This window comes from Micropterus dolomieu, linkage group LG10, assembly GCF_021292245.1.
Source record: "Micropterus dolomieu isolate WLL.071019.BEF.003 ecotype Adirondacks linkage group LG10, ASM2129224v1, whole genome shotgun sequence".
Lineage (NCBI taxonomy): Eukaryota > Metazoa > Chordata > Actinopteri > Centrarchiformes > Centrarchidae > Micropterus > Micropterus dolomieu.
Genome location: NC_060159.1, coordinates 11377621 through 11390568, shown reverse-complemented (window position 1 = coordinate 11390568; position 12948 = coordinate 11377621). Strand labels below are relative to the sequence as shown.

Below are 12948 nucleotides of genomic sequence, written 5' to 3'. Positions count from 1 at the left end.
AATTCAGACAGTAGCCACTTTAAAGAGGATCCTTATCACCAGCTTACATGATAAAGTATTATTTGTATGGATGTCAAACTACAGTGCAAATATTTTGCAAGCGCAAGTTACGCATACCCTGGGGTCTTTGAATCTTAGTGATGTCCCTGACACACAATCAGTCCTGACACGATATTTGCATATGTTGATCTACCCAAGTGTATAGTGTGTTTTAACCAGGGCCGTATTAACCTACAATGCCTTTGGGTATCCTGGGGCAAAAATCTGCCTAATTATTATTTTTTTTTGGTAACTAGATTAAGCTCCATGCAAGAACAATATTTATTAACATAATAAAGGTCCAAGTGAAGACACATTTTCATCAAGAGACCATGAACCTTTATTGACTGAATAACAAGACAATGAAGAAGAGAATGATTGCTGTCAGTAGGCTGGTCAATCCCACCAGGGTGTTTGACAAAATTACATAATCATTATTTTTACTTTTTTTATTTTTATAAACTTAATGACTATACCCCATAGTTTTATTTAAGGGCAGTAAGTGATTTTTAAGTTAGCAAAGGTTTTAAATCACTGACCCTATAGTCATAGGAACTATGTACAGTTACTTAAGTAGCCTATTATACTCGCAATTTGTAGGAAGCGTACTTGTACTTTAGTTGAGTACTTCCATTTTATGCAACCTCCCACTGATCTTCATTAACAAAGTAATATTGTTCTTTGTATTCCTCTAGCTACATATATTTGACAGCTGTAGTTTGTTACTTTGAAGACCTTTTACAGTATAAACATTTAAGTTTATATGATGCCCTTATTTTGACCAGCTACAACATTAAAGTGCTGCTTACATGGTAGTACGTCATCAATCCAATAAAACACTTTGGTAGGGATCTTTCAGAGACATAATGAGTACTTACTTTTATTTATTTTTGATTTAGGTACATTTAGCTGCAAATACAATTGTACTTCTACCTAAAGTAAATTATAAATTTGGGACTTTTACTTGTAATGGAAGTACTTCCATCATTGGGCAGTGAGCTGTTTGTCCACTATACCTGTATGTTTATGGTGGTATTTCTGTAATTTATATTTATTAGCTAGGTCCAAGTTGCTTTTGTTATGTCACAGCCCACTGTTATTATAATCCCACACAGCACCCACATTTAGCCTACACTCTGTGGGTCAGTATGAAGCTGGAATTGTTTTCCAGCTGTCTAGCGGTAACAAGATAGCAACTATAAAGTTCATTAATACGTTATATCTAACGCCGAAACTAAATTGAGCTAATTTGCGGTGAGCCTTGATCTTTGATGCTGGCAAATAATCTTCCCCCTTCCACCTCCACCCCACCACCCTAATTCGTACGGCGGACTTTCCACGTCACTTTTTCCGTACAAAAGTTCACTTTACTCAGGTGATGTCATCTGACACTGATCCTTCCTGATCCACAGAAGGCTTTATGTATCTTGTGTCACATTTTTAGCTCTACCAAGATCAGAAAACAGACATTGATTTGTAAAATTGGCAAACCTCCTGTTTGAGAATATTTGCTGGGATTGGAGTTGACACAACATGAGATTCTCTCAAGGTGTTTTCTGTTCATGTTCAATTTCATCTTTGGTCACAAGGTCCTACTTATAGATACTGTCCTAAAGTTTTAGTTGTAATTAAGCAATCAACATTCATTAATTCAACAACAAGCTGTGTCTAAAGCACAAGCACATGCCTGTGCTAATATAAGTGAAATTGCTGAAGGAGATATTTCATTCTATTTATTCTATTTCACACGTCCAAATTAGTGCATTCTTGTTGCATTGTACCTCTGTCTCTGTCACGAACCACAGGTTTCATTGTGAGTTAGCAGAGTGTATACTTCCGCAGTAGTCAGCCTCTGGGGTTTTGTCTTTGTTTTTTCTGTCTGTTTTAATAAGCTGTACCTCTACTTAACTTTATACCTATAATGAATGAGCGGTAACCAAAGAGAAAAATTAAATAAATAATATATATATATAGTGTAATTTTGAGATACTTGCACTTTACTTTAGGTACTGCATTTTATGCTACCATTTACTTATTCTCCACTACATTTTGGAGGCAATTATTGTTCTTTTTACTTCACCACAGATTTAGGTTATTAATGCAAAATATAAATCAACTAATAAGTTATGGTATATTATAGGTTAAGCTGCGCTGCAGTAGGTATATAAAGAAAATAATCCAACATTAAAATTGACACATTACACATTATTGCATCACTAATAATTAATTCAGTAATTCTGGATCATTAGTACTTTTACTTTTGGTACTTTAAGTATATTGACGTTAATACTTTTTTACTTTCAAGATTTTGAATGCTGAACTTTTGTGTGACAAAGTAAAATATGTGAATACTTCTTCCACCACTCATCGGAGGACACAATAACAAATGCAGGATATTACACACCTCAGACACAGATAAATCAGGCCTTAGTCTCAACTAAGGTGGACGTATAATCACTCAACATTTAGATGAGAATTTATTAGCGTATTGAAGTGATCTGTCAGGAAGGCGTTTCTTTTACAAATTAACAGTCTTTATGATCTTTTATCGTGTGAAAATTATTTCACCTGTAATGTGGTAAATTATGTGCGTTGACCTATGTGGTTGAGAAATTAACCTATTTTTATTAGAGTATATCTGATTTTGAAGTGTGTGCGCCTCACTGTGGCTTACAGGTTAAGGTGTTGACCGTGGACTTCCCCATGTCAAGTCCCTGGTTGGAACCAGCCCTCATTTGCTTTCCTCTCACACATACGTGATATATATAGTGAATGCAGCTGTTTCAGATCACAAACATATACTTCTCACTCTTTATTCTGCATCCCTAAGCTTTACCCCCAAATCCTCACATGGTTAAATTCAAGATAAAAAAAAAGGTATTAGGTATTAATAGTGTCAATATAGTTGAAAATTCCCTTAAATTGTCATAAATTTCCTTTGAGATTCATGCATAAATGCAGCTTTGTTGTCCACCACATGCTAACGCCACAAAAAGTGCTGTGGAAATATATAAATACATACAGTAATTAATCAACCATTGTCATTACATTAACTCCCAAGTCACAGAGCAGAACAGAGATGTGTTGTGGCCATGCAGTCTTTCATATGGCCCATTGAGTTTCAACCTTAACCTGCTCCATGCACAAGGTACTTTCAAGTTTGAGACTGACAGATTTAACCAGGCTTTGTAACTACTTATAGGCCTTATTTTGCCAACATTTTTACACACATTATTTACATTAAAGATAATTTCATTTATCCTGTTTCATCATTTTAAACCATATCCGTTAGAAAACCACTTCGACCAGCAGCAAGTAGAGGAGCTTAAAACCACAGTGCATCTGCACACTGCACAAACACACACACACATACATAAAGTGACTTATGTATAGATTTTATCTACTTTCAATTTCAGAGAATCAGCCTTCCCCCTACAACATCCTCTGTTACCTACCCCTTACTCTTCTTTCCACAATCAGTCTTTTTGCTGAGAAGTGTTGACCACATAACCGCAGTTAGTTTGCACGCTGCAGTTTCAGGTTAGGTCTTCTTTTTGTCATGGAACCTTCTACCTGTGCTCATAGCCACCCACGCCCCCACGCCCCCCACACGTACCACTACCAGCATAATAAAAGTGAGGGACTGTTACTGAAGTGGACAGAAAGAAGACGAACACCTTAAAGACAACAAGACTGACAAGCAGGCAAGAAAGACAACAGAAGCAATCAAGATGATGACGATGATGAAGAACCCCATCATTCTGGTGACCTGTGTCTTGCTTTTGTCATCTCTCGCTGTCCTGGCATCTCAAAGTAAGCTGTCTGCATTCTACTTTTTGTCTACATGAAGAGAAAATCTATCTATCCATAGGTTTCTGTAGTCATTTCATAATATCCCTCTTGGGGACTAATACGTATTATCTGATCTGAAGGTCTAAATAATTAATGATACGTGTCCATAATTTCAAAATAGATAGGGTTGAATACAAATACCACTAAAAAAATACAACTCATTAAAGGCTGAGTCAGCGTAATACGCTTAATACTGTCTCATATACATACTTATACTCAGTGTTGGGAGGGTAAAGTCTCAGAAATAAAATTATTATTAACAGTCACTGATGAAAATATGAAACATTTGCAGTAGAATTATTTATATATATATATATATATATATATATATATATATATATATATATAAATAATTATATATATAGTTATGTAGCAAAATATTGAATCATGACAGAGTCAAACCCAACTGCAACCTTAATAATAAGGAAATAAATGTGAAAATACAAAGAGGAATAAATAAAAGAATAAAGAAGTAAATAAGAAATGTGCAACTACAAAGATAAATAACAAAATATAAAATGATTATTTTAAGCATTTTCGTTTATTTTCACATTTATTTGGTCATTTATTTCTGTCTTTTCTTTCTTTATCACTTTATTTTTCCTTATTATTTTCCCTTTTGCTTTCCCTATACCCTGGATTCATTGCGTCTACTTTCAAAGGTGACAAAGTGACGCGACAACAGACATTTTTATGTTGATGTTATGGTTTTGTGTTGAATTCCACTTATTTATTTTTATGTCTGAAACATTTCTGTTTCTTTCTGGGATTCCCAGGCAGCTTTGGTCCAGATGACTGCTGCTTTCAGTTCTTCTCCACAAGGTTGCCTAAGAACAGGGTGATGACCTACCAATATACAGACGAGAGGTGCACAAATAAAGCTGTGCTGTGAGTGTCTTTTCACCTGTTATTATACTTTAACCGTTCAGAATTAACTTTGTTACACAAAACAAAATGATTATTCATACACACTGCCAAGAACAAATACACAGGATGATTGAGGTATACACATGCTGCTAAACTGACAAACCTAGATTAAGTTAAGCATACCTAAACATAATGTACTGTTATTATGTTCGTTATGTAGGCCTGTACGTAAGAATGTAGATTTATATACACAACATATGGTAATTCATTCATATTCATTAATTCATTAACTAGAGATGTTAATATATATGTATTGTAAACAGACTTTTAATGTTTATATTTTATTGAAAAACATTAGAAAATTTACACTGAAAACAGCATCAAAAATCTTTGTCTCTGTTTTAGTTTTACAATGAGGAATCGTGCCAAAATTTGTGTCAACCCATCTGAGCAGTGGGTCAAGAGCATCATCGAAACCAAACAGTGGATCCACATCAAAACTGGGAACAGCTCTGCGTCCGAACCATCCGAGTGATCCAGCGTATGTTTCATCACTACATCCTAAAGCTCACTGAGCCAAGCAGCAGTGGTGGTGTAGTGGTAACCTACTGTACCTCTGAGAAAGAATATTTTTCAATTAGCTCAAAATATAAATGCAAAACAATGCCTCAAATTACTTCTTTTTTATTATCTGTCTTTTTGTTTTGTTTGATATTATCTTCCTCTTTTGTTTTAATGTGGTTTCAAGCTCGTTTCAAGTGATGCCCTGAAAGATTAGATAAGCTATTTTACAGTAAATCATGTGCTTAAAATGTTTTCTGATATATTATTAAAAAAATCATACATGATATTTTGTTTTTGTTGTGATTTACCATGAAAGCCAGACTTTGATCAGAAAGAATTAAATTCCACATTGCTGTCCTCATTCAATTCATACCCATCAGATATTTGTCAAACAGTGTTGATGTGGTTTCTGGCAGAGAAAGCCACAGGAAATTCAGATCTGCACCACAAAGACTTGATAGTTCAGCACCAACAATCAAATTTAACTCTTTAGACAAACGTGAATAAATCAGGCTCTTTTTCTCAATTTGCTAAAAAATAAACACTTTCTTTTAATTTTGTGTAAATTAGCAAAGCTGTCAACTGCCCTTAATTTGCCTCTCACAGTGGTTTCCAAGGCCAGGTTTTTATTGCTCTTGGTCATGTACTGCAGCAAAAGGAGGAATTGTTTAATCTCATTTGTGATTGCACTCCTGAGAACAGTGGCTTAGTGAGATAGTGTCTGAAGTGCTTCAATTCTATCAAAACCACAGTGTAGTCAGTTATGGAGTTTTCCGGGAAAAAGGGCAGAGACTGGCACGGAGGCAGCGCACAGCGCCGCAGGAAGCACTCATCTAGCTTACTGGCAGCCTGTGTGTCTGGCACAGCCTGCGGCCAATCAAGCTGGAGCATGCCCACTGCCCGTGTCACCACCTCCAAGAGCTCGTCATAGCTTGGCGCTGACAGCTCCCGGAAGTCTTCCTCCTCCATAATGCTGAGCACATCCAGCTCTGACAACTGAAAACCCTCTCAGATGGCTGCTGTCTGGGGTCAATGCTGAAATGAGACACACTTGAGGGAAAATATATAACGAACAAGACCAGACTGTAGGTGGCAAGTTTAACTCCCAGTGCTCTTACTTTGTTAGATGTCCTGGAGATTTGTAGATAAACCGACACGAAAACAAACAGGCGGGAGATGGGGCTGTGCCAAGAGGTCACAGCGAAAAGGCCGAAAAGACTTTACTATATTACTATGCTATATTAATAGTGAACGTGTTTCGCCTATGGCCGTAATGCATTGTAAAAGTCATTTCAGTGTGCAGTGGCTTGTTTTCAGTGTTGGGAAGGTTACTTTGGAAATGTAATATGTTACCGATTACAAGTTACCCTATTTAAAATGTAGTATTACCATTTGAATTACTTTATCACAGTAATGATACATACCACATTTAATTTTGATTACTTTTTGTTTATTGTTATGTTTATTGTTTTCATAAGTTAACCATTTTCAAAAGACAGCTTGAGAAGCAACTTAACAGGCAAATGAGTGGCGCTGCAAATTTAACAATCAACCAAGAACCAGTCAAAATCATCAGAATAGCATTAAACTTTACTAAACAGCTGTGGCAGGAAATGGCAAAGGTAGACACTGTGCAAAAAAAAAACAAACAAACAACAAAATTAATATAACAAAATATGTATCCTAGCTTTTTACAGAAAATATTCTGATGTAACCCCTAATGTAGTCATTAACAATTTCATAAGTAACTGTAATTTAACTATACATTTTTTCCCAGTAACTGTAACAGATTACAGCCACATATATAATCTAATTAAACTGTAATTAGTTACTCCCCAACACTTTTTGTTTTTTCATTGCTAAATCTTGCAACCTACCAGCATCTGACTGTTGTACATGAGGAATTTCTTGTTTTATGGGAGAATAAAATAGTTTTGAACCATTAGCCTAGCCATTGTGTTGTGAATGTGTTCACTTTTTAAGGTCTGGTAGGACCCCTCTAATCACAGCCTGCAGCCATTTTTTTAATCAGATATTTCTGGCTTTACAGGGGAGTGAAAATTATCAATGTAATGGAAGTTTGTAGAGATTCAGAGCTCATAGTTATCCCGGTAGTTTGGAATGATAGAAAAGTTACTCACACATTTTCATATATTAATGATGAAGTCATCCAGGTCTTCGTTATCCAACAAAGGTTGAGGTCAAGGGCAACTGGACTTGGTATAAGATACTAGAAGACGTTTTTGTTTTGTCCCTCATCCAAGAGACTTCTTCAAGAAGACTTCTTGAAGAAGTCTCTTGGCCCTTGACCTCAACCTTCGTTGGATGAATAAAGTCAATAATTATTTTAATAACTAATATAAGAACTTGTGTATTTTTTGTAATATATATTACAGTAGCATATATATAGTCTTCATATAGTTCTAATTAGATTTCTAATAATATATAGTTTTCATATTATATGAGCTATGATTTGGCAAGGGACTTCTGAAAGAAAAACATCCTCCGACCAGCAGGGGGCAGTAAAACCCGCATGAGAGGGGCCTTAGGAAATTGATCTTGAAAGGTGCTGCAGTTAAACTCTATTGGATCTCTGAGGAGCCTTGAGTTAGGTTACACTTTCACGGCTGACATCTATTCATGTAAGTTATTAATTGGATGCTGCAGCTGATTGGACTAATCTGATATATCACTACAAGTTTCACGGCAGAGTAAAGACAGAATACATTCAAGTGCATACCTCCCGAGTTTTATGTTTCATTTAGTTTGTGATTCACAGTCTAGTTAAAAAGCTGTGTTCATTGTAGGTTTGTGTAACACAAGGAACACAAATAACTTTCTTTATTAATTAGAGATATTTTTCTTTTTTATGATCTTATTCCCCCCGTTAACATTTGTTATGGATACAATTAAAGTCAGTGAGATTCGAAGAGTCTTTCCGTCAGCAAGAAACCCTTTTTACATAATTTATCTTTATTTCCATTCGGTCACATGTGAGGCTGATCATTCCTGATCATCAGGTTTGATAGGAGTTACATCATTTCGAATTGCCCTGAAATATTTAGCCTAATGAATAATTTACAATGTTCATAAGACACCATGATCATATTCTGGGTTATTCTAATGAATTCACAGATCATATTATCGATTGGCCAAAATACAGGTGCAAATAATGAGTAAATAATACAAGAATTCTGGCAGTGATCCTACAATGTACATTTACCTTTTTTTGTGTAATATGTAGTAGTAAATAGTAGCTAAACTATCATGAATGGACTGATTGGAGTTCAGTTTTTTATGAGCAAAAGAATACATAAAAAGGATGGTAATTTATTCTAATGCTGCTGACATGCTGCAACAATGGATTAATGCTAAAAAATATAAATCATTTAAAAAACTTAAACACTACCCAAATTCAGCACTATAAATAGCATCTAATTTGGTTAAAGCAGGAAAGTCAGTAAATCAGTCTGCACTGATCTATGAATGAATGTGAGTAATTCTACTGCTGTCAACAACTGCTTTATAGCTTCTCCTTCAGTTCATGAAATCCTTGCAGCATCTGAAGGGAGCAGGACTGATATGTTGATAAATGTAATCTGAGAAGTGAAAACTTCTACATATTACACAAAATATAAGCAATATATTCTTGCATAATGACACGGGCTGCAGAATGAACTTTTAATCTCCTTCTCTCTGTCTGGAGAAAACACCTTGGAAGTGTTAGGTGTTGCGCAGGTGTGTGACATCAGCTTCACTGAATCCTGCACTGACACGACACACTAGATGCGACAGCATCACACTTGTAAACTCACATCTTATATTGACACCGTATACAAACTGCTGATTGTGAGTTTGTCACAGTAGGTATTTACAGAAGTAAGTTAGTTAAACCCTTTACTCCGTGGTGTCTCCATCTCCCACTTGATGTCATTCACATTCAATCACAATTCAAAAACAAGAAACACTTTACATACAAACACATTATTGACACATTACTCACAGTAGGCTATGTTACATCTAAATGAAGTTTATGCACTGCTGTATTGAAAAAGCCATACAGAAGAGTATGCTAGCTAGTGAAGATACAGCAGAAATGAATACATGGAGTGTAAACAGCGGGTTTCAGAATCGGTTCTGTTCGGTCTCTGACCGGTTATAGAGATTGAGTGTTCTGTTCTTTTTGGAAAAGCTAGGATTAATCAGTTCTGTGTTGGATTCTCATTTGTTTGGACTTTGCTTGCACTAGATTTTGTGAGTCTGATTATCCTGCTTTTGTTAATTAAACTGCACGAACTGAATCTTTGGGTCCAAAACCTGTCTGTCACTCGGCCAATCCTGACAACTGGATAACAGCAAGCATGAGCTGTGAGCAAGAAATGCCTTAAGGGACACCTGCTGCTAGCACCAGCAGCACGCCATCCACCGCTCTCGAGGGGGCTGCTTGCGGCCATTGCGAGGCCCTGCCCCTGAGGGTGCTGAGGTCCCGTGCGGCTCTCTTTTCCGGAGACGGCCGGATGCGTTCTTCCCGTGGCTCGGGCCCGGCAGTTGCTGAGGCGGCTCGGCAGCTTCGGTCATGGGGCTCCCAGCGCGACATTTCCGAAGGCATCGGGACTGCCGAGGCTTTTTCCTGTTCCTCGTCTGCTGGCTCCGACTCCCCTCTTCAGGAGCCCGCTTTTCGGCTTCTCCCGCTCGAGGTGTGAGCCCAGAGGGGCTGCAGCTGTCCGGCTCTGAGGAGCTGGATGTGCTCAGCATTATGGAGGAGGAAGACTTCCGGGAGCTGTCAGCGCCAAGCTATGACGAGCTCTTGGAGGTGGTGACACGGGCAGTGGGCATGCTCCAGCTTGATTGGCCGCAGGCTGTGCCAGACACACAGGCTGCCAGTAAGCTAGATGAGTGCTTCCTGCGGCGCTGTGCGCTGCCTCCGTGCCACTCTCTGCCCTTTTTCCCGGATTTGCACGACGAGTTGTGCAAATCCTGGGGCAAGCCCTTCTCAGTGGTGTGAGTCTGGGGCATTTGGGGCCACTACATTCCTAGGGGTGGTGTGGGACTCAACGACGATGCGGGCCCACCTATTGCCTGCACGCGTCGGGTCCATTTTGTCCTCAGTGACCAGAGTGAAGCTAGGCCGCACCATCACTGTGAAACACTTTCAGAGGGTGTTGGGTCTCATGGCGGCAGCGTCCAGCGTAATCCCGTCTGGCCTGCTGCACATGAGAGCCCTGCAGTGGCAGTTAAAATCCAAGGGATTCTCCCAGAGGGGAAATCCGCTCCGTCTGATACGGGTTACGAGCAGGTGCCTTTGTTCCCTGTCAGTATAGAGGAAGCCTTGGTTCCTGTCTCAGGGTCCCATGTTGGGAGCGTCATGTCACCGGACAATTATTTCGACAGACGCCTCACTCGCGGGGTGGGGCGCGGTCATGGACGGCCGCTTTGCGAGAGGCTCCTGGCAGGAGCATCATTTCTCTTGGCACATAAATTGCCTGGAAATGTTGGCGGTTTTCAGAGCTCTGAGGAGTTTTCTGCCCGCTCTCCGCGGTCGCCACGTCCTTGTCAGGACCGACAACACGGCGGTGGTGGCCTATTTGAATCACCAGGGGGGTCTGCGCTCGCGCCCGTTATGCAAACTGGCACATCAGATCCTCCTGTGGTCCCAGCAGAGACTGCTGTCCCTCAGAGCGATGTACGTCCCTGGGACCCAGAATCAGGGAGCAGACTTGCTGTCGAGACAGGGGCTGATGCCCGGGGAATGGAGACTCCACCCCGGAGTTATTATGCGAAAGGTTCGGCACCATAGACGTGGACTTGTTTGCGTCTCGAGAGACTACGTACTGTCCCCTGTGGTTCTCCCTCTCGCCCCCAGCCCCGCTAGGGCTGGATGCCATGGTGCAGACGTGGCCAAGGCCGCGTCCGTATGCCTTTCCCCCAATTGCTCTGCTCCCGGGGGTTCTGGAGCGGGTCCGTCAGGACGGTGTCAGCCTACTGCTAGTAGCCCCGAGTGTGGTTCTCGGACATAATATCGCTCCTCGAGGGCCCGTCATGGCAGGTCCCCCTGAGGAGGGACCTGCTGTCTCAGGCGGAGGGCCACGTCTTTCACCCTTACCCCGCCCTGTGGAGACTGTGGGTCTGGCCCCTGAAGGGGCCCAGTTCCTTGAGGTGGGCCTGACAGCCGGAACAGTCGAGACGCTGCTCAGCTCCAGAGTCCCGTCCACGAGAAGGACGTACGGCCTGAAGTGGAATGTGTTTGCCACCTGGTGTAGAGAACGGGCGGTGGACCCAGTTACTTGCCCGGTGACTATGGTACTGGAGTTCCTCCAGGACCATTTCTCTGCTGGCCTTTCCCCATCCACACTCAAGGTGTATGTGGCTGCCATGTATATCCACGCCCCTCTGAGGGATGGGCCCCTGGGGAGGCTTTCACTGGTCGTGCGCTACCTCCGTGGAGCCCGGAGGATGAGACCCGTGACTCGTTCCAGGGTTCCCACTTGGGACCTGGCAGTGGTTCTCGAAGCGCTGGCTGAGGCCCCCTTCATAGTGGGTATTCTCGTTCCCATAGTGTCATCACTCCCTCGAAGGGGAACGTCTCGGGTTACGTATGTAACCCTTGTTCCCCGAAAAGGGGAATGAGACACTGCGTTGGTCCGCCACACCTCACCCCGCCTGGAGTGCCTTGCTTCATAGCAAAGAGCTAATGTGTCTGGTGTGCCAGCGTGCTTATATACGCCTCCAGTTACGCCGTCACACGCTACCGTTCTAGCAACGCCAATAGGATTGGAGTAGTTTCATTCATGATTTCAGCCTTGCCACGCCCAGAGGCGTTCCCATAGTCTTGTTCCCCTTCTCGGGGAACAAGATTTACATACGTAACCCGAGACGTTCTTCTTACTAGCCCAATGATAACAAAATAAGTTTTCTTATCTTAGTCAACCAGTTAAATTTTGCAAAATTCAGATGTCTAGTGGATGATAGCTAGCTGCTTTTTAAAAAAAGCCGCACTTTGACAGGAAGTGCTTTTTAATTAAAATTTGCCTGATTACATTAATTTGAATTCACTCAATATTCTCTCTATTTGGGATTAGATAAATATAATGCTTGTGTTTTATTTAACTACAATGGGTGGATTTTATTACAAACGTTTTTTATTTGAAATTTAATTAAATATTTGCCTCAAAATCAAAAACACAATCATATTGAATATATTTGAACTAATACATTAATTCAAATCAACATGACCACAGAATCATTTTTTACAGTGTATATTTATGTATACAATTTAATATTTATTAGACAAATGATCTACACACTCGTGTTTTGTGTTTAAAATGTCTATGTGCATACATGAAACAATTTGTCAACAATGTCAATGTGTCAATTGCTGAGAAGTGTTGACCACATAACCGACCGCAGTTAGATTGCATGCTGCAGTTTCAGGTTATGGTCTTTATTTTGTCATGGAACCTGCTACCCATGCTCAAAGCCACCCCCTCCCCCATTCCCCCCCCCACATGCATGACAAGCAGCATAATAAAAGTGAGGGACTGTTAGTGAAGTGGGCAGAAAGAAGACGAACACCTTTAAGACAACAAGATAGACAAGCAGGCCAGAAAGACAACAGACGCAATCAAG

At 40.2% G+C, this 12948-nt stretch overlaps 1 protein-coding gene across 1 annotated transcript; it reads left to right on the top strand.

Moving 5' to 3' along the window:
- The first annotated feature begins 3676 nt into the window (after positions 1–3676).
- LOC123977269 (C-C motif chemokine 5-like) lies at positions 3677–5608 on the top strand. Its single transcript, XM_046059837.1, has 3 exons — positions 3677–3852; positions 4668–4779; positions 5164–5608. The coding sequence occupies exons 1-3, from the start codon at positions 3771–3773 to the stop codon at positions 5291–5293; spliced, it is 324 nt and encodes a 107-aa protein (XP_045915793.1). The 5' UTR covers positions 3677–3770; the 3' UTR covers positions 5294–5608.
- Positions 5609–12948: the final 7340 nt, after the last annotated feature.